A 20,344-nucleotide genomic window follows, 5' to 3' on the forward strand; every position below is an offset into this window, starting at 1 on the left:
AACCACAAAGCCACTGGGGATTGTTTGAGAAAAGGTATCGATTATACCTCATTTTTAAACCCAAGAATAGAAGAAAGGAGCATGTATATAATGCCTCCCATCCCATAGTGATATCCCTGGTGCTTCCAGGTTTGTGCATGTATCAGAATGGTTGAACAGGCTTCTACAAGCATCCCATGCAATGGTATCAGTGAAGTCATGGGGGGCATAAAGTGAAAGATACATGGTGTAGTCATGACAAGAACATGTAGTCATGACTACACCTGCCCAGAGCTGGCTCCTGGAGTAAAAAGGTAGACTGGCAGGATGTTTGATGGGTATGAAAAGCATCAGATATATCCATTCCTTACACTGCCCCATCTGCTCATGCTCAACTTTAATAGTTCCCCAAAGAGACAGATGCTGTATATAGAAGCACTATACATCAACTATATTCTTCCTTCTAATCAAAAGACCAAAGGCTCTTGTGCATGTTAGTTCATACAACCAGAATCTCAGTGAGATCTCCAGCCACAGAAAACCAGACTCAGAATTTCCATTTGGACTGAGGTGGAACACTTTCTTGGTATGGGCTCCCACATAAGCAGACCCTGAGACAGATATTCAGTGGCAAGTAGTTTATCACAGAGGTGATCCCATGGAATACACATAGAGGAATAAGTAAGTGAGAAAAAAATGGGAAGGAAGCCAATTGAGAATACTTTATCAAGACAGTGGACAACCGGAATTTTATCTTACTGGGGAACTCAGGGAGAGTGCAAAGTATACCCAAGATTTGTCTTAAAAAATGGGTGAGAAAGTTGGGGTATTTATCCCCCGGCTCTTTCTGACATTGGTTGAGGGCTGTTTCCAAGGACAACTTCCAGCACTTCTGGACTGCCCTTTGTGTGGGCATCATGGTCGGGGGTTGGGGGGGGACCTTCAGGCATAGTGTCTCCAGCATTATCAGTGAGCAGCCATCAATAGGTTGAGTTGAATGCACCATGGAGCTGAGGAAAGCATCAAAAGCTATAGAAATCTGCTATACAAACCCAGCTATACTCATAAAAGTCATGGCATTTTCCAATATTGACCATGATACGCCGGAACACACATCACTGAAGAGAAATGCTTCCCTTGACTTCATGATAAATTCAGAACTCAGTTATAGCAAAGAAACAAGTGGATACCTTATGTGTCAGAAATCAACTGCTTAAATCAAAGTTATATCATTCGTTAATTTTTAATACCACATATAAATGGTGAACTGGGGCCCGAAAGTACATATTTTTACCTACATCATACACTCACAATTGTGTTTACATTTGTGTTGATGCAAAATAAAGTCATTGTTGGAACTTCCAAAAGCAGCAACATCAACAGGAGGAATATTTTTCGCTTGATGTGTAATCTATTTTTTTGCTTGCTCTGTCAGCTTAATATTAATGGCTGCCCTTAGGTTAGCCCAAAAAAGCCCATGTTTGCTCTTTTCCTTGGGCCATGCCAAATAAGTCCTCCTGGCCATGAGATTTTTGAGCTTGTGATAGCTGCTAGGAATGGAGTACTGCGGAATGGGTTCCAGCAAGATCAGGATTAAGTTATTATATCCTTCATGAAACAGATTGTGGTGGGCAAAGTAGAGCTCATAATGGCACCACTCACTCTGGACAAAGTTGGGAGACAAAACAAAGATGGACTTGTAACTCTTCTCAATGCAGTTGATGATATTTTCCACAATGCTCTTGCCAGGAACAAAGTTTCTCTCATGAAGGCAAATCTGCATACCTTCTTTCTCTAGATTTGGTAATAATTCATTTTTCACCCAGAAAGAATCGTGCCCACTATATGAAATAAATGCATGAAACTGGAGATTTCTTTGCAGTTCTTCTAAGGGTACGTTCCTGGCCCTCCTGCCGCCGGGTCTGGGTCCACTGGCCAACACTCCTAGATACCAGGCAGCATCCAAGGTAGATGCAGAGGAAGGTAACAGGTCACAGCCACACCAGCATGGTGGGCCCGATGTTGACGATCAGCAGAGTTATGTTGCCAGGCATAATTAGACATGTGAAAGCTCCTTTAGTGGGGTTCCTCTATAACTTTCTGGGTAGTCACACTTATAAGATCAGGGGCCAGCCCTCATACCACTTCAACTTGATACTTGCTCTATGTTTCTGACAAATTCTCTTAGGCTCACAGGGTACACTGGAATGGAAATTGTTCCCGCTTTTTTGACCTCATCTTCTGGCAGCTTTCTGGAAGAAATCAGCTGCATGGGTGGGGAAACTGAATTGTGATCAATGATCAACACAGGAAAGGCTCCTAGTGCCACATCCAGGAAGGTCGTCTAAAAGAATTGAAAGCAACATTGAGTTCTTGCAGCTTCCAGTTTTTATGCAGCTCTGTTTAGGGAATGCTCTTGTATTTTATTGCTGTGAAGATCAAGTACCTTGCATCCTTGGAGCAGTAAACATCTGCAAAAATAGTGTCAGTAGAGTATATTTGAAGACATATTTAAACTTAATAAACTTTTAGTCCAAGAACAATCTCCTTTCTTTTCATCATAGCTTACAGAATTCTGGCTAATATCCAATTTTTGCAGAGACTTCATCCGTGTAGTCATTTCAGCTATTTTTGAAAGTTCTTTTAATTGATTCATTTGTAAAATAAGTGTCTCCAACTCAGTGAGGTGCCCACAATTTTCAAAAACTGTGTCTGTTAAGAGATTATTTGAAAAATCCAAATGCAGGAATGGGCTGATTTTGGATGGGCAAAGCATGTGGATCATGTGTGTACCAGACACTGTGAAATTTTTGATGTTCATATTTGAAAAGATTTCATAGATATCCCTTTGTGGAAAATTGAACACATCGCTGACAACTTGGTGTATAGACAAGGCCTTCAGGGAAGTGCCAGAATAATCAAAATCTCTGAAGTCCAGTTGACCCTGTAGCTTCACATTTGAAATTGAGAAATACCATACAGTTGTATTCCAAACCAGCTGGAGGATCCTAATGAAAGAATTCCAAGTTGTTTCAATGTTGTTTAAAGTAAGACTTGATAACTTTGGATTTGTTTGAAGTTTTGCCAGAATATTTAGGAAGTAAGAACATTCGTTATCTTCTAGCACACATTTGATATTAGATAGTTCCAGATTTGCTACAGTCCTGACTGACACATCCAAAATAAAATTGAATTCTTTGCTTGTTGGGAACACAATGTGCAGACTCTCAGTGTTAAAGTTTTGAAGGCCCTCAGGGTCTTCTTTGTCCCCATAATGCTCTCCTAAGACCAGCAAGACCTTGCTGATATTCAAATGAGCAATTGGCAGCACAGTAGATTTTTCTAAGTGTGTAGTGCTCAACCCCAGAAATTTTAGTAGAGACATATTGCCAAACTCTTTGCATATAGGCAGGGCATCAAATGCATTAAATGACAGGTCCAAGTGCTTGAGGTTCACAGTAGGGTGGCAAGAAATTTTCGCCAACTTGTTGTGGGACAAATCCAAGTATTCCAATTCCTGGTTGAATTTGAAAACACTGATATCAAGATGCTGGAGTCTATTATGAGAAATTATCAAAATCCTCAGCTTTGACAGTGATAAGATGTCAGAAGTCCAAAGCTCAGATATATAATTTTGTGATATATTTAAGATTGTTGTTTTCTGGGATAGGTCTTTAGGAACATGGATGAGACTGTTTTTTGACCTATCAACTAAAAATTCACTTTCTTCAGATAATTGTAGTCTGATCTGAAGTGTTAACATGAAGATAATGGCAAAATGGAAGATGCTAGTCATTCTGGAACACTAGACATTCCTAAAGGTAGAATCTGTTCTTCAGATCATCTTGATACAGATACAGATTCTAGAGAAAAAAAAAACATGAAATGATGAAATATATTACATACATTTTTTAAATACATGAAATTAGTCATGGCTGATACTAAACTTTTTTTTTTATTAGAGACTCATAAAATGGAAGATACATTCTTTTGGGTTACACAGCCTAAAACTAGAGAAGTATATATACTGGTAAATAAAAACTAATCAAGTAAGTTTTAATATGGATGGTGTAATAGATTGAATGGTGGCTCACCAAAAGATACGTCTACATCTTAACCATGTCCTAATCCCCAGAAACCATGAATGTTACCTTCCTTAGAAAAGGGGTCTTTGCAGAGATAATAAAGTTAAGGATCTTGAGATGAAGAGATCATCCCAAATTATCCAGGTGGTCCATAATTCCAATGACAAGTGCTCTTCTAAGAGAAAGGCAGAGGGACAAGAGAAGAGACGACTGAGAAACAGAGGAGAAGACCTCGTGACAGTGGAGGCAGAGACTGGAGTGCAGCAGCTACAAGGCAAGGAACAGCAACAGACCGCCAGAAGCTAGAGGAGGCTCTGGAGTGAGGGCAGCCCTGCTGATGCCTTGAGTTTCGACTTCTGCTCTCCAGAACGTTGAGGGCAAAGCCACCACGTTTGTGATCATCTGTTACAGCAGCCTCAGGAAGCTAATACAGGTGGGTTCATAGAAAGTTCTCGGGCCCCAAGCTTCCCAAAATTATTTAGAACTCTAGCTAAGACTTGACTGGTGTACTTTCACTCTTCGACATGTGTCTCCCCATGACTTTCTCAAGAGATGTCTCAAATGGTGGTATTGGGACTGCTCTTCTATTACCCTTTATGACCTATACACGGTTTGGGTCTAACTTTGGTCTTACTCAAAAGGTAATTCGATCATAATAAAAGGTCTCTCAGAAGATCCATTTATTCATCCATTTATTTATTCAACCAGTATTTATTGATCACCTACTGGCCACGTTTTAAGAACTGGAGATAGAGCAGTGAACAAGATAAAGTCTGAATTCTCAAGGAGTTTTTGTCTAGTGGGGAGACAGAAAATAAACAAATGATTAAACTCAAGTTCCTGTAGTGATAAGTTCTACAGAGAAAATAAATCAGGGTAAATTGTAGGTATAAGACAGTGCTTGGGGTGGCTATTTTGAGTGATGAGTTAGAGAAGGCCTTTTTGAGATGATGACACTAGAGTAGAAATCAGAATGAAGCGAATGAGTAACCTATGGGAAGATCTGGGTAACCGATGGCATTTCTGGCAAAAGAAAAGGCAAGTATAAAGGACCTGAGATGGAATTGAGCTTGGCTTGTCTGAGAAGGAATGGGAAGTTCAATGTTAGCATGGAGTTAGGGAAGATGAGGGGAGTTAGGGCCAAGATCACTCAGGCTTTGTTGATCATTGCGAGGAGTTGGGATTCTACCCCAAAAATGATGAGAGGGTGGCGAACACTGGGAGGTTTTGAGAAAGGGAGTTGTTTCCTCCTCTCTCTTATTCAGAATACTTTTTTTCATTCATTCATCAAATATGTATTTATTCTCTATGCAGTGGCAGGTATTGTTCTAGGTTATGCCTATTGTACCAGTATTCAAACTGCTCTAGCTCAGACACTATTTCGTGGTCAGCATTCCAGTGGCATATGAGAACAGAGGGAGCTGTGTTGGGATGAACTCTAGAGAGTGTACTACTCACCTCCAGAGACCCTTTCAGCTGCGATTACACAGCTACCCAGTTCTCACAAAGAACGTATTCAAAATGCCCTAGAACCATCAGACAAGCAGGCTGTCAGTATCAGCTAAGCACCAAATTCCTCTTCACATATCCCCTCCCATATCTCAATGAGCACAGAGAATCTAAATAATTCAGCTTCTAGAAACAATCTTCAGTTACAAAAGTTCCCCAATTTAGACATGCAAACTTATCTGGGTGTTTTGAGCCTTCCTTGGACTTACCCTTTTGTAGAGGTGCCCAATATGCATTTGTTATCCTGATTTCTTCTAACATGGAAAAGGGCCTGATACCCCCATTAGTGTTCATGAAGACCCTGAGCAAGGAAGATGATGCAGACATTAACGTTCATGTTAAAATCAAGGTGGTGTTTTATGACATTGATTGTATTTGGCTGAAAGACCCAGAAATTTCCCAATTCTTCCTCTCCAGCTTCCTGAAAGAGCTACTCACACAAGGAGCAATACTTCAATGGATGTTATAGCTTCAATGTTTGTGTCCTGTGAAATTCTTATGATGAAATCCTAACCCCCAATGTGATGGTATTAGCAGGAGAAAATTGGGAAGTAATTAGGTCATAAGAACAGAGCCTTTATAGTACCCTTATAAAAATGCCCCCAGAGAGCTCTCTGGCTGTCTTTCTGCCATGTGAAAATACAAGAAGAAGGAGGCATCTGCAAACCAGAAGAGGGCCCTCGCCTGAACCCAACAACACTACCATCCTGATCTTAGACTTCTACCCTAAAGAACTGTGAGAAACAAATGTCTGTTGTTTATAAGCCACCTAGTCTGGTACTTTTTATGGCAATTTAAACGGACTCAAATAATGGGAATAAAAATAATACCCTGGGGCAGTGCCTAATATCTCAAAACAGAGCTATCTGTTACGAGATAGGTCGAAACAAAAGTGGCCTGGCCTTGAGGCCCAAGTGGGGTTCCCTGCTTATTCCTATGCCTGAATCCAGATCAGGGCTCTTTCCACCTCCTAGCCAACTGCAGAGTTCATGGAATAAGTGATCAGCATGTCAGGCGTGGTATGCAAAAGTGATCAGAGAGACAGGGGCAGACAGGACGCCATGTATGGATGCAAGTGCTTGGCTCACAGAACCTACCACAAACAAGACGAAAGTTGTCCTTTTTTCCTTGACAACAGCCATCGTCACAAAAATACATACATTTATAAAACTGCCTGTCCACAAGTGTTAGAGTAGGTACTTAGGCAGACATGAGCAGGACAGGAGAGGGGCCCCCCAACCAGGATTATCAGGCGACCATCAGGTGATGATCAGGCAGTTGTCAAACAGTCTCTCTAACCCGGGGGCCGTGGCTCATGCTGTAATCCCAGCAATTTGGGAGGCCGAGACGGGCACATCACTTGAGGTTGGGAGTTCGAGACTAGCCTGTCCAGCATGGTGAAACCCTGTCTCTACTAAAAATACAAAAATTAGCCGGGCATGGTGGCAGGCGCCTGTAATCCCAGCTACTCAAGAACTGCTTGAATCCAGGAGGCAGAGGTTACAGTGAGCTGAGGTCATGCCATTGCACTCCAGCCTGGGCAATACGGCGAGACTCTGTCTCAAAAACAAACAAACAAACAAACAAACAAAAAACAGTTTCTCTAGAATAATAATTGGTTGCAGCCAGCACCAGGGAAAGTCGATCTCCTAATAGATAGAAAACACGCCTGAAGCTGGTGGCTAGCAGCCTCCTGATAAAGTCTCAGGAGTTGGGCAAGCAGGCTGGAGCATGCATGCCAAGAGGCAAAACGGCAGACTTCAACAGGTATGTGACCTTCCTCTAAGAAGCCTTGTCTGGCAAGGGAAAAATGTCTTCAGTGAGCATGTGCACAACTTCAGTAAATACAGTGTGCATGCAGCCCCTCCCAAGGGCTGGCAAGCCACTGCACATGCAGACAGCCCATCCCAAGGGAAGAATCAGGGAAGAAGAGATGCAAAACTCCAGAAGCCTGCCAGTGAATAAGCCCCACGTCAAAGGTTAAACTGGGCACTTGGATCCCTCAAGTTGCCCAGTTAGTCTTCTTCCAAGTATACTTTACTTCCTTTCGTTCCTGATCTAAAACTTTTTAATAAACTCTCTGTAAGGAATATGGCTGTGCTTTGGTCAAGGAAGGCTGAGGTAAACATCCAGAGTAACTCAGTGAATTTAGAGTGCAGGCGTGTAACTCACTTTTTATCATAGCCATGTAGACATAGCATAGAGAAGCTTACCACCATAGCCATAACAGGTAAGGTTCATCCCTTGGCTCTAAGCCACTGTTGTCTGTAAATGGTATAATTGCCCTGCTGACACTGGACAGGTGCATTGGCACCCAGAGAGAGAGAGAGAGAGAGAGAGAGAGAGAGCCAACGCTGTCTGTCTTTGTAGACGGACTGAGGGGAGCCAGGACACAGCTTGGCATGCTCGTGCCCAGCCAAGAGAAAGAGTTAAGCTGCTGACCCTGAGGGCAAGGGAGAGCCAGACGCACAGCTGTTTGTGGAATCTGCCAAACTAAGCAGCCAGGACAAGGCAGACAGTCTGAGAGAACTACTGTAAGTAAGCTGCTGATGAGAGCTGCTGATGAATAAAATCACCTTTCACCTGCCTACGGCCCCCTGAGTGTTCTTTCAGCTATCTGCTCATCCACCCACTCCCCTCAGACCTCAGTATGGGCTGGAACCTGGCCCTGGGCGTGACACTCTCACTCTGGCTCTAAAACTTGCCTCAGTCTCTCACTCTGCCTTATGCCCCTCAGACAAATTCTTTCCACTGAGGAGGCAAGAATCAAGTTCCAACAGACCCATATGGATTTGCCACAACTAACGCAAGCATTTAATGAAAGCATAGCTTCAGTTTTATGTCGAGTTAAATTAATTGATTCACATATCTTCTATTTGCCCAACCTCCATCTTGCCCTTTCGTTTAAAGCCATTAATTTCAAGTACTCAGTTTACAAAACCATTCTTATTTCTATAATTAAGAAATCAAAATGTTATATACAGGAATAACTGATTTTTAGTATTTCCAGGATCTTTGAATTTTATGTACCAAACTTGCTAAATCAATGAAAATCAATGTCTCAGTTTCCTAGACCAAAGCATTTTTTGATCAAAGTCTTAACGACCATGACTGAGCCTCATCTATTTTAGAACCTTAAAACTCTTTTACTACCCAGAAAATAAGCTGAGCAGTAAAGGATGCTTTAATTTGAAAGTGTAAAATGCCTCTAGGTGTGCTTCTGTCAATTTTCATTATTATGATAGGTTTAGCCTCACATTATATGATACAATGAATCAACACATTTAATTTGTCTTTGTTTGGAGATTTTGGAGGCATCAAATCAAGGCTTTGACTCGTCTTAATGGACAATACCCATGCAATCTATCTGGCCCATTAAGTTTAGTCCTGTAAATATTTACTAAGGGCCTTCTCTGCACAACCCTACTAGCTATTAGCCACAGGTTAAAAGAACTTGAGACAGTTCAAGAACTGTTTGTTCTGCTTTGTTTTCTATGCGGTTTTGAGAAGCTTTGCTTTTTGTTTGTTATAAAAACACATTCGCTTTCAAGTCTTTTGACCAAATTGGGTGTAGCCTGGGAAACATTTTCAAAACCTGCAATTCCACCTGACTTCTAGCTCGCCAGAACCATGTTAGTGGTCTGAGAAACAGAAGGACTAGCAAGTGGGAAAGCCCAGAGAAAATACTGAAACAAACCTGCCCACAAAAACAGAAGAGCTGAACAGCAGCATTACCTCTGGGAGTAACTGACTTATATCTCATTTTCCTTAACACTGCGAAGAGAATACGAATGGTTGGATGGGGTGAAGAGAAATGCCGTCAAAATCAACAACTAGCAGCTGCTCTGGAAGAAAATCAGAAGACATGTGTGACCCAGATATTTATTTCCCAACTCAAAAATATTTCTTGTAAGCAAATCACACACGAGGTGTTATTCCCAGAGCAGCGGGAGGACTTTCTCTGATTTAGGACTCAGAACTGATACACAAATGCCAGTACAAACAACACAGTAACTATGTACATATCAGAAATATAACCCACTTAGAAAAACACCCAGGACTTACACAGATTTTTGAGAATTCTGTACTTAATAACTAGCCATACAATTATTTTCTTTTACAAAATAAAATAATATGTTGCTTACCAAGACAACCTGCTTGTCTGTTCCGTTTGGCAGTCCATAAGAAATTCAAGCACTTCCTTGAAGCTTTATTTCACTGTTAACCACATTTAGTGTTGAAAACAAAACATAACAAAAAGGCTCTTTTATGCCACCTACCGAATTCCACTGGAATTACATTACATAATCAAGAATAAACTTATTTTCTCTTATTCATATGTAGCATAGTCTGTGGGTTAACCGATAGGCCTGTATTAAAATAGAATCATGTTTCTATGGTTCCGAATTTCACTACAGTCAGTTTCCTATTGTCTACACTGATGATGTAAATGAGGTGGTGGTAATAATCCACAGATCATAATTGGCTGAATTCAAAATGCTTACCGTCGTGGCTATGCTGGCAGAAGTGTGCGTCTGGGTGTGTTTCAGCTGCTTTGTTTTTCCTCTTGCCTTTTCATCTATCCACTATTAAAAGCGGAAAGAGGGAGGCATCAAGATTAAAGTTGTGCTGAAACACATTCGTAAAGAGGGAAGATCATTCATGTGCTAGTTACAGGATGGATGTTAACCATGTCTTTTTTGGCAAGTTGATTTGCAGAGAAAATTTGATGCTGAATTTTTTTCCACTGATCTTTTCAAGCTTTCTTCAAAACATATTTTGTAAACCTAAGTGAAAACATGCTAAGAAGAAAACAGATTCTTAGCATGTTTTTCACATAGGGTTTATAAAAATCCTGGGATTTGTGGACAGCATGTTCAAGGAAGCCATTCTGATAGCTCTACTCTTGCCTTTTCCGGTAATAACAACAAAATAACGACACAATAAATGGGCAAATAAAGTTAAGGGATTCCAGCTGACTGCCTCTGAAGTTGATCTCAGCCTGCATGGTGTCCAGTCAAAACCGGATGTGGGGATGACAAAACTGCCTCCCTTCCTTCCCTCCACAGTTCTCTCCCATAATCAGCTTTTCTACCACACAGCGAGCAAGGCCAACTTCCCTAAACTAAGAGCGCTGAGATTCTTTTTGACTTGTAATGTTCTCACTGTCTCTCTCTGTTTCCCCTTACCTCAGAATTTGTTTAATTGAGGAAATATGTTATGGCTATAAACATTTTCTGGAACTGAAAGAATGAAACTGCCCGCCTGCCATTTCCTCCTTGAGACCCCTAACTGGACAGGAGGGAGGTGTCTTTGACTAAGAAATTAGTTCCTGGCTCCCAAAAGCGTTAACTTTGTGAAACCAGGCCAAGAGAGCAATGCCCAGGGGAGGGAAGTGGGCAGAGCAGTAAGGGAAGCTCCTCAGCACTCTGAATTCCTGTTATTTTCCCCACAGACTCATCTCCACCACTAGCAGTTGTGTACATGATTACAAGTGTGTGCGTCTCTGCCTACCAATAGCCCATATGTGGGCATTTCTTTCTGGATTCACGGCAGTAAAAATATGCTGTCAATTAGATATGATCTGTAGTTAGTTGTGTGTGTGTGTGTGTGTGTGTGTTTTAACAAAACTTTATTGAGATATGATTCACAAACCATAAAAAAGTTCACCCTCACCCGTTTAAAGTGTATAATTCAGGCCGGGTGCAGTAGCTCATGCCTATAATCCCAACACTTTGGGAGGCTGAGGCAGGCAGATCACCTGAGGTCAGGAGTTCAAGATCAGCCTGGCCAACATGGTGAAACCCTGTCTCTACTAAAAATAAAAAAAATTAGTCAGACTTGGTGGCACATGCCTGTAATCTCAGCTACTTAGGAGGCTGAGGTGGGAGAATCGCTTGAACCAAAGAGTTGGAGGTTGCAGTGAGCCAAGATCCATACCACTGCACTCTAGCCTGGGTGACAAAGCGAGACTCCATTGCAAAAAATAAAAAATAAATAAAATAAAATAAAGTGTCTAATTCAGAGGCACCCACCTGCCTCTTTTTCCCCCTGTTGTCCAGTGGGTCACCATGGAACAAACACAGTGATAGGTGTAATTATGTACACCTATCAGTCAACAAACACACACTGGTAATCATGTACACCCATCACTCAACAGATACACACTTGTAATCATGTATACCCATCACTCAACACATACTTCTAATCCTGTACACCCATCACTCAACAAACACACACTTCTAATCATGCACACCCATCACTCAATAAACACATACTTCTAATCTTGTACACCCATCACTCAACAAACACACACTTCTAGTCATGTACACCCATCACTGAATAAACACACAGTTCTGATCATGTACACCCATCACTCAACAAACACACACTTCTAATCATGTACACCCATGCATTGACACAGCCTCATCTCCCAGGGAGAACCTCCATTCTCAGAGAATACAGCTTCTTTCTAAATTTTTAAAAATATTTTATTTAGTCTAATATATCCAAACATGCAATGATTATAAAGGATTATTAATGAGATATTTTATATTTTTTCATTCTAAGTCTTCAAAATCCAGTGTGTGTTCTATACTTACAGAACATCTCAATTGGGCTATACTATTTTAGGCACTCAATCACGTTTGGCCAGAGGCTACTACCACCTTGGACAATGAGGGTCTAGAATAGCATTATCACAGTCATGCAAATAAGTACAAGCCTAATTCCAGTTCGCAGCAGCCCATGGAGTTAATTCAAAATAAAGACTTCATACTTTATACTCTAAGCAACCCCGTACATCTCTTCATAGCAGTTTCTCTGCCCACCCCTATCCCATACCTAGGCACTTCTTTTTGGATTCAGGACAGTAAAAATATGTTGTCAATTAGATGTGACCTGTAATTAGTTGTTGTTTTTTTTTTTTTTTTTAACAAAGCTTTATTGAGTTATAATTCACAAACCATAAAAAAATTTCACCCATTTAAAATGTGTAATTCAATGACTTTAGGCATATTCACAGAGTGGTGCAACCATCCCCAAATCAATTTAGAACATTTTCATTACACTGAAAAGAAACACTATACTCCTTAGTCATCACCTCCACTTCTCCATGCATCCCAGCCCTAGGCAACCACCAATCTACTCTATAGATCATACTGATCTCTATAGATTTGTCTATTATGGATATTTCACACAAATGCAATCATATAAAAAGTGGCGTGTTGTTACTGGCTTCGTTCACTTAGTATAATGTTTCCATGGTTCATCCATTCAATATTTCATTTTTTTATTGCCAAATGATTTTCAAGTGTATATGTGTACATTTTATTTATCCATTTATCAGTTGATGGATATTATGGCTCTTATGAATAATGCTGCCATTGACATTCACATACGAGCTTTTGTGTAGACATATTTTCTCTTGCGTAAATACCTAGGAGTGGAATTGCTGCTGCATCATATGGTAACTCTGCATTTGGCCTTTTGAGGAACTGCCAGACTGTTTGAAAGCAGCTATACCATTTGTTCTATGAAACAGCCATATAGGCAAAGCAGCCCCCAAATGCCCTAGGAGCTGAGAAATCAAAGAACTAAGCAGACAAATCCAGTTTGTCAGTAAAGGGTGATTTACTTGGGGAACTTACCCACAGAAGCATGGCCAAAACAGGAGCAATACAGGTAGATCTCTGCAGCATTCCTGTCGAGACCCAGGACTTACCGACACCTTATGTAGGGAAAGGAAGTACATGCTCTATAGAGACAGCTAAAGGCCACCTTCCAGAACAGGCAAGACTGCTATGTGCACTATAGCCTATAACATGTGTAATAACATCAATGTTGCTTTGATCTAAAGTCAGGATCTATAGTGAGTTCATGTTCTTACACTAAGGATAGTAAATAAAGTAGGAATCAGGAGGCATTCAGGAGACTGGAGCTAATCAGAAGTCAGCATGGCAGATTAGCATCCAAGATGGAGCCACTTTTGCCTCCACACTCCACCCCTCTAATCCAGCTCTTACAACCTCAAGTGCCCACCTCTTCCATGGTGGGTCCTGAGCCTCTGGGGGAAAGCAGTTGCTGCAGTCATTTTGGTGATGTAGGTGACACATTGCATCAGTTTATTTTCTACTTGTAAGCAGAGGCTGCAGCAACAATACAAACAACAGGCAATGATACCTGTGCCAAGTGTGAGACACAGAATTAATCATGCCTTTGACACCGTATTTTCCAGAATCCAAACCAAGAGGCATTTTGCAGGGCAGAGCAGCAGCAGGAACAGAAGACTATGGGAGGAAATATGAGTGTCGAGTAGGTACTTGGCAGGGCAGTTCTTCCCCATCAAGCAAAATGGCTATGGTAGCTTCATCTCTTTTAGTTATGACACAGGCAGCCCGAGGACTATGGGCTGAGGGTGCACACCAAACGTGTTGCCTGAGGGGCAAGGGTAAGGTCACAGGGGCAGCAAAGGACTATACCAAGCGGCCACCAAGAGTGTCCTTTAAAAAGGGCCATGTTCAGTGTATGGCTATGTGGAGCATCTTGGTCCAGACTCCAGCAGGATCAATGAAGACCTCTGTAGTTGCCAAGGAATTCCCCATTCTCTAGCAAAAAAACAAAACAAAACAAAACAAAAAAAACCAAAAACAAACCAAAAAAAACCTTATCCAACCTGGGGAAGATTGCCAGTCAAACTTCCATTCAAGTGTTCCCTCCTCTGCCTCAAGGTCTTGAGGAGTCCCAAATAATATTTGCTGTTGGTCTTTTACCAGCTCCAGTAGAAATTTGTCTGGCTGGACTTTGTTTGCCACTATGGTTAATGGACCATCCTCTATGATAGTCCTGAGTTGTTGGTGTGGTACCAGCCCTATATTTGTCTCAACTGAATTAAAGTTTTTAATGGCTTTGAGGTAGAAGGCAGGACTCGACTCCAGGGGCGGGGCTCAGACACTGGACCAGACTGAGGACTCGCTAAAACAGGGATGGGGTGAAAGCAGTTTTCAATCAGACACACCCGCCAGTGTGCCATGTCAATTTACCATTGCCATGGCAACAGTCAGACATTACCACCCGTTTCCATGGCAATGACCCAATAATTACTAACCCTTCCCTAGAAATTTCTGCAGAAACTGCCCTTTAATCTGCATGCAATTAAAAGTGGGTATAAATATGACTGCAAAATTGCCCTAAGTTGCTACTCTGCATATGGGGTAGCCCTGTTCTGTGGGAGCAGTCATGGAACTGTAACACCACCAGAGATATAACACTGCCTGTTCAATAAAACTGTTTTCTTCTACCTCCGGCTTGAATTATTTCCTGGAAAAAGGGAGAAGCCAATTCTGCTGAACTTAAAAAGGGAGGCCTGAAAGGCCCAGTTAGAATTACCAGGAAACAAATGTGGTATGATCTGATCTCAGCTGCAGTAGGCAAAGAAAAAATAGATGAGCAACCCAATGCCAGAATAGTGGGCCTTTGAAAGACCTGATTCTTGATCAACAGCTTAGACCCCTTCCTACTGTCCATAGTGAGAACATTAAGGATAGTAAATAAAGTAGGAATCAGGAGACATTCATGGGACTGAGGCTAATCAGAAGTCAACATGGTGGATTAGCACCCAAGATGGAGCCACTTTTGTCTTGATATCATTTTATATTCCCATCAGCAATAGTTAAGAGCTCTAATTTCTCTACATCCTTGCTAACTTGGGAGGCTGAGGCAGGAGAACCGCTTGAACCCAGGAGGTGGAGGTTGCAGTGAGCCGAGATTGCACCACTGCACCCCAGCCAGGGCAGCAGAACAAGACTCTGTCTCAAAAAAAAAAAAAAAAAAAGTCTTCTGATTCACAGGCATGGGATGTCTTTTATTGATTTTGGACTTTAATTTTTTTCAATGGTCTTTTATAGTTTCAGAGTATATGTTTTGTATTTCTTTTATTCAACTTATTTCTAAGTATTTTTTGATACACTGTTCTTCAAATTTTTGATTTGTTCATTGCTGCTGTATAGAAGTATCATTGATTTTTATATAGGGATGTGTATCTTGCAATCTTTCTGAACTTGTTTATTGGTTCTAATGGTCTTTTAGTGGTGTTATAGACTTAAATGTGTGTACTGCCCCAAAATTTATATGTTGAAATCGTAACCCTCAATATGATAATATCAGTAGGTGGGACATTTGGGAGGTAATCAAGTCTTGAAAGTGGAGCCCTCATGAATGGGATTAGTGCCCTTATAAAAAAAGACCCAAAGAGCTTGCTAGTCCTTTTTCTGCCATGTGAGGGTACAATAAAAGACAGCAGTCTATAACCCAGAAAAGGGCCCTCACCAGAAGCCAACCATGCTGACACTCTGACCTCAGACTTCCAGGCTCCAGAACAATGAGAAATAAATTTATGTTGTTTATAAGCCACTCAGTTTCTAGCACTTTTTACAGCAGCCCAAATTGACTAAGACAAGTAGATTTCTAAGTATTTTCTATAAAGAAAATAATGTCATCTGTTGGGAGCAGGCCTCCCAAAATATGGCCATAAACTGGCCTCAAAACTGGCCATAAACAAAATCTCTGCAGCACTGTGACATGTTCATAATGGCCCTAATGCCCAAGCTGGAAGGTTGGGGGTTTATGGGAATGAGGACAAGGAACACCTGGCCCACCCTGGGCAGGGCGGAAAACTGCTTAAAGACATTCTTTAGCCACAAACAATAGCATGAGCGATTTATGCCTTAAAGGCGTGTTCCTGCTGCAGTTAACTAGCCCAATCTATTCCTTTAATTCCGCCCATCCCTTCATTTCCCATAAGGGACACTTTTAGTTAATTTAATATCTATAGAAACAATGTTAATGACTGGTTTGCTATTAACAAATATGTAGGTAAATTTCTGTTCGGGGCTCTCAGCTCTGAAGGCTGTGAGACCCCTGATTTCCCACTTCACACCTCTATATTTCTGTATGTGTGTCTTTAATTCCTCTAGTGCTGCTGGGTGAGGGTCTCCTCGACTGAGCTGGTCTCAGCATCATCTGCAAATAGAGGCAGTTTTACTTCTTCCTTTCCAATATGGATTCTTAACTCCTAATTGCCCTGGTTAGCACCTCCAGTCAAATGTTGAATAGAAGTGGTGAGAGCAGGGCCAGGCACAGTGGGTCACACCTGTAATCCCAGAACTGTGGGAGGCTGTGGCAGAAGGATCACTTGAGGCCAGGAGTTCAAGATCAGCATATGCAACATAGGGAGACTCTATCTCTACAAAAAAAAAAAAAAATTAGCCAGGCAAAGTGATGTGTGCCTAAACTCCCAGTTACCTGGGAGGCTGAGGTTGGGGGATTGCTTGAGCCTGGAGGTCGAGGCTGCAGTGAGCTATAATCACACTACTGCTCTCCAGCCTGGGTAACAGAATGAGATCTAGTCTCAAAAAAAGTAGTGGGAGCAGACATCCTTATCTTGTTCCCGATGTTAGGGTAAAAGCTTTAAGTATATCTTTTATCATTAAGTATAATGTTAACTGAGTTTTCCATAGATGCTTTTATCAGTTGAGAAAATCTTCTTTTATTCCTAGCTTGTTAGATATTTTTATCATGAAGGAGTAGATAGTATGGTTTATTAATCAATAAGGAAGGAAACAAATGCTATGGGCACAGTGTCATAATTTGTGAGGTGCTTCTCGCAGTGAGGTTAGCACTCACATCAATGTGCAGAATAGTGATCTTCCTTTCCCTCTTTTCCTCCCTACTGCCCCTACACAATCCTATAGTTTCTCTTATCCACCTGATCCTAGAACTTCAAAATTGCACCCTGTAAATGTGTTGGGAATGAGAAATGTCATCACTTGGACATTTACCTTTTAATAAATTCTCCCTTAATGACCTAAAGTTTTCCAGCCAAATGTTTGAAATTGCCACTGATGTATCAGTATCTGAGTAAATCTTAGATCACGACCAGTCATCCTCAGCTCTGTCTGAGGGGAGATTTGCCCTTTCCATTTCACAAAATGTTATAAGCACCTTTGTACACAATCTTGGTCTGAATCTTTTACTATTGCTTTAGGATAAATTTCTGGGAAAGAATAACTAGGTTGAAGAACATGAGCATTGTTATGCTACATACCACCAAATGCCCTCCATAAAGTTTGTTCCACTTTACCTGCCCTCCAAGAGTGTGCTGGGGTAGACATTCTATGCATCCTCCATAAAAATAATACTTTAGAGATCTGTTAATTGGATACATGTAGAGTGACATCTCATTATTGTTTTATTTTTATTTTCTTCTTTTATTGGCAATATGTATCTTTTTAGTGAATTACCTCTTCATGTCATTTATGTATTTTCTTTCAGGGTTCTGTTTTTTACTATTTAATTGTGTAATAGTCCATTTTTGCACTGCTGAAAAAATTACCTGAGACTAGGTAATTTATAAAGGAATGAGGTTTAATTGGCTCACAGTTCTGCAGGCTGTACAGGAAACACAGTGGCTTCTGATTCTGGAGAGGTCTCAGGAAACTTACAATCATGGTGAAAAGTGAACAAGAGAGCAGGAACACAGCCAGAGCAGGAACAAGAGAGAGAGAGAGAGAGAGAGAGGAAGTGCTACATGCTTTTAAACAACCAGATCTCATAATATGATAACTCACTTACTCACTATCATGAGAACAGCACCAAGAAGGTGATACTAACAGATTCATGAGAACTCTACCCCCATCCAATCACCTCCCACTTGGACCCACCTCCAACATGGGGGATTACAACTGGACATGAAATTTAGTGGGGACAGAGATCCCAATTATATCATTCCACCCCCAGCCTCTCCAAATTTCATGTTCTTATCATATTGCAAAATACAATCATCCCTTCTCAACAGTCCCCCAAAGTCTTATCTCATTTGAGCATTAACTCAGAAGAAGTCCAAAGTCTCATCTGAGACAAGGTAGGTCCCTTCCACCTATGAGCCTGTAAAACCATAAGCAAGTTAGTTGCTCTCAAAAGGTGAGGGTACAGGCACTGGGTAAATACAACTGTTCCAAAAGGGAGAAACCAGCCAAAAGAAAGGGGCTACAGGCCCCATGCTAGTCTGAAATCCAGCAGGGCAGTCATTGCATCTTAAAGCTCCAAAATAATCTCCCTTGACTCCATGCCTCACATCCAGGGTACACTGGTGCAAGAGGTGGGCTCCCAAAGCATTGGGCGTCTCCTCCTCCATGGCTTTGCAGAGTTCAGTCTCCACAGTTTCTCTCACAAGCTGGTGTTGACTGCCTGAAGCTTTTCCAGGCACAAGGTGCAAGTTGCCAGTGGATCTACCATTCTGGGGTCTGGAGGACAGTGGCCTTCTTCTCACAGCTCTCTAGGCAGTACCCCAGTGGGGACTCTGTGTTGGGGCTCCAACCCCACATTTCCCCTCCACACTGCTCTAGTAGAGGTTCTCCATGAAGGCTCCAGCCCTACAGCAGGCTTCTGCCTGGACATCCAGGCTTTTACATACTTCTTCTGAAATCTAGGTGGAGGTTTCCAAGCCTCAACTCTTGCACTCTGCACACCTGCAGGCTTAACACCACATGGAAGCTGCCAAGGCTTATAGCTTACACTCTCTGAAGCAGTGGCCTGACCTGTACCTGGGCCACTTTGAGCCATTGTTGGAGCTAGAGTGGCTGGGATGTGAGGAGCAGTGTCCCTGGGTCTGGCCCAGGAAACCATTCTTCCTTCCTAAGCCTCCTTAGGCTTGTGATGGAAGTGGCTGCCTCTAAGGTCTCTGAAATGCCTTCAAAGCCACCTCCCCATTGTCTTGGCTATCAGCATTTGCCTTTCTTTAAGTTATGAAAATTTCTGCAACGTGCTTAATTCCTCTCCTGAAAGTGGGCTTTTCTTTTCTACCATATGGCCAGGATGCAAATTTTCCAAACCTTTATGCACTGCTTTCCTTTTAAATATGAGTTCAAGTTTCAGGTCATTTCTTTGCTCACACATATGAGCATAGGTTGTTAGAAGTTGCCAGACCACACGTTGAACACTTTAATACTTAGAAATTTATTCTGCCAGATACCTAAATGATCTCTCTCAAGTTCCAAGTTCCACAGATTTCTAGGGTAGGGACACAATGTTTCCAAGTTCTTTGCTAACACTTAACAAAAGTGACCTTTGTTCCAGTTCCTAATAAGTTCCTCATTTCTGTATGAGACCTCCTCAGCCTGGACTTCATTGTCCCTATCACTATCAGCATTTTGGTCAAAACAATTTAACAAGTCTCCAGGAATTTCCAAATTTTCCCTCATCTTCCTGTCTATTTCTGAGTCCTCCACACTCTTCTATCCTCTGCCTGTTACCCAATTCCAAAGCTGCTTCCACATTTTCAGGCATTTTTATAGCAATGCCCCACTCCTCGGTACCAATTTTCTGTTTTAGTCCGTTCTTGCACTGTTATAAAGAAATATCTGAGACTAACTAATTTATAAAGAAAAGGGATTTAATTGGCTCACAGTTCCACAGGCTGTACAGAAAGCATAGTGGCTTCTGTTTCTGGGGAGGCCTCACAGAGCTTTCAATCATGGTGGAGGGCAAAGGGGGAGCAAGGTGTCTTCCATAGCCCGAACAGGAGCAAGAGCGAGTGTGGGAAGGTGCTACATACTTTTAAACAACTAGATCTTACAATAACTCACTCACTATCACAAGAACAGCACTAAGGCAATGATGTCAACCCATTCATGAGAACTCCTCCTCCATGATCTAATCACTTCCCACTAGGCTCCACATTTCATTTTTATATAAACAAGTAAGTTCCCCTTTTC

General features: G+C 41.6%; 1 protein-coding gene across 1 annotated transcript; it reads right to left on the minus strand.

Moving 5' to 3' along the window:
- Nucleotides 1-1,197: 1,197 nt before the first annotated feature.
- TLR1 (toll like receptor 1) lies at nucleotides 1,198-10,260 on the minus strand. Its single transcript, XM_017883780.1, is given in 11 exon segments — nucleotides 1,198-1,891; nucleotides 1,893-2,048; nucleotides 2,051-2,173; nucleotides 2,176-2,256; nucleotides 2,258-2,287; nucleotides 2,289-2,327; nucleotides 2,329-2,397; nucleotides 2,399-3,842; nucleotides 5,783-5,874; nucleotides 9,719-9,791; nucleotides 10,079-10,260. Coding segments are annotated over 8 exon segments (2,376 nt in total). The 5' UTR covers nucleotides 3,776-3,842; nucleotides 5,783-5,874; nucleotides 9,719-9,791; nucleotides 10,079-10,260; the 3' UTR covers nucleotides 1,198-1,390.
- Between the last annotated feature and the right edge of the window lie 10,084 nt (nucleotides 10,261-20,344).

The sequence above is a fragment of the Rhinopithecus bieti genome, unplaced genomic scaffold, assembly GCF_001698545.2.
Source record: "Rhinopithecus bieti isolate Rb0 unplaced genomic scaffold, ASM169854v2 scaffold_13349, whole genome shotgun sequence".
Taxonomy (NCBI): Eukaryota; Metazoa; Chordata; class Mammalia; order Primates; family Cercopithecidae; genus Rhinopithecus; species Rhinopithecus bieti.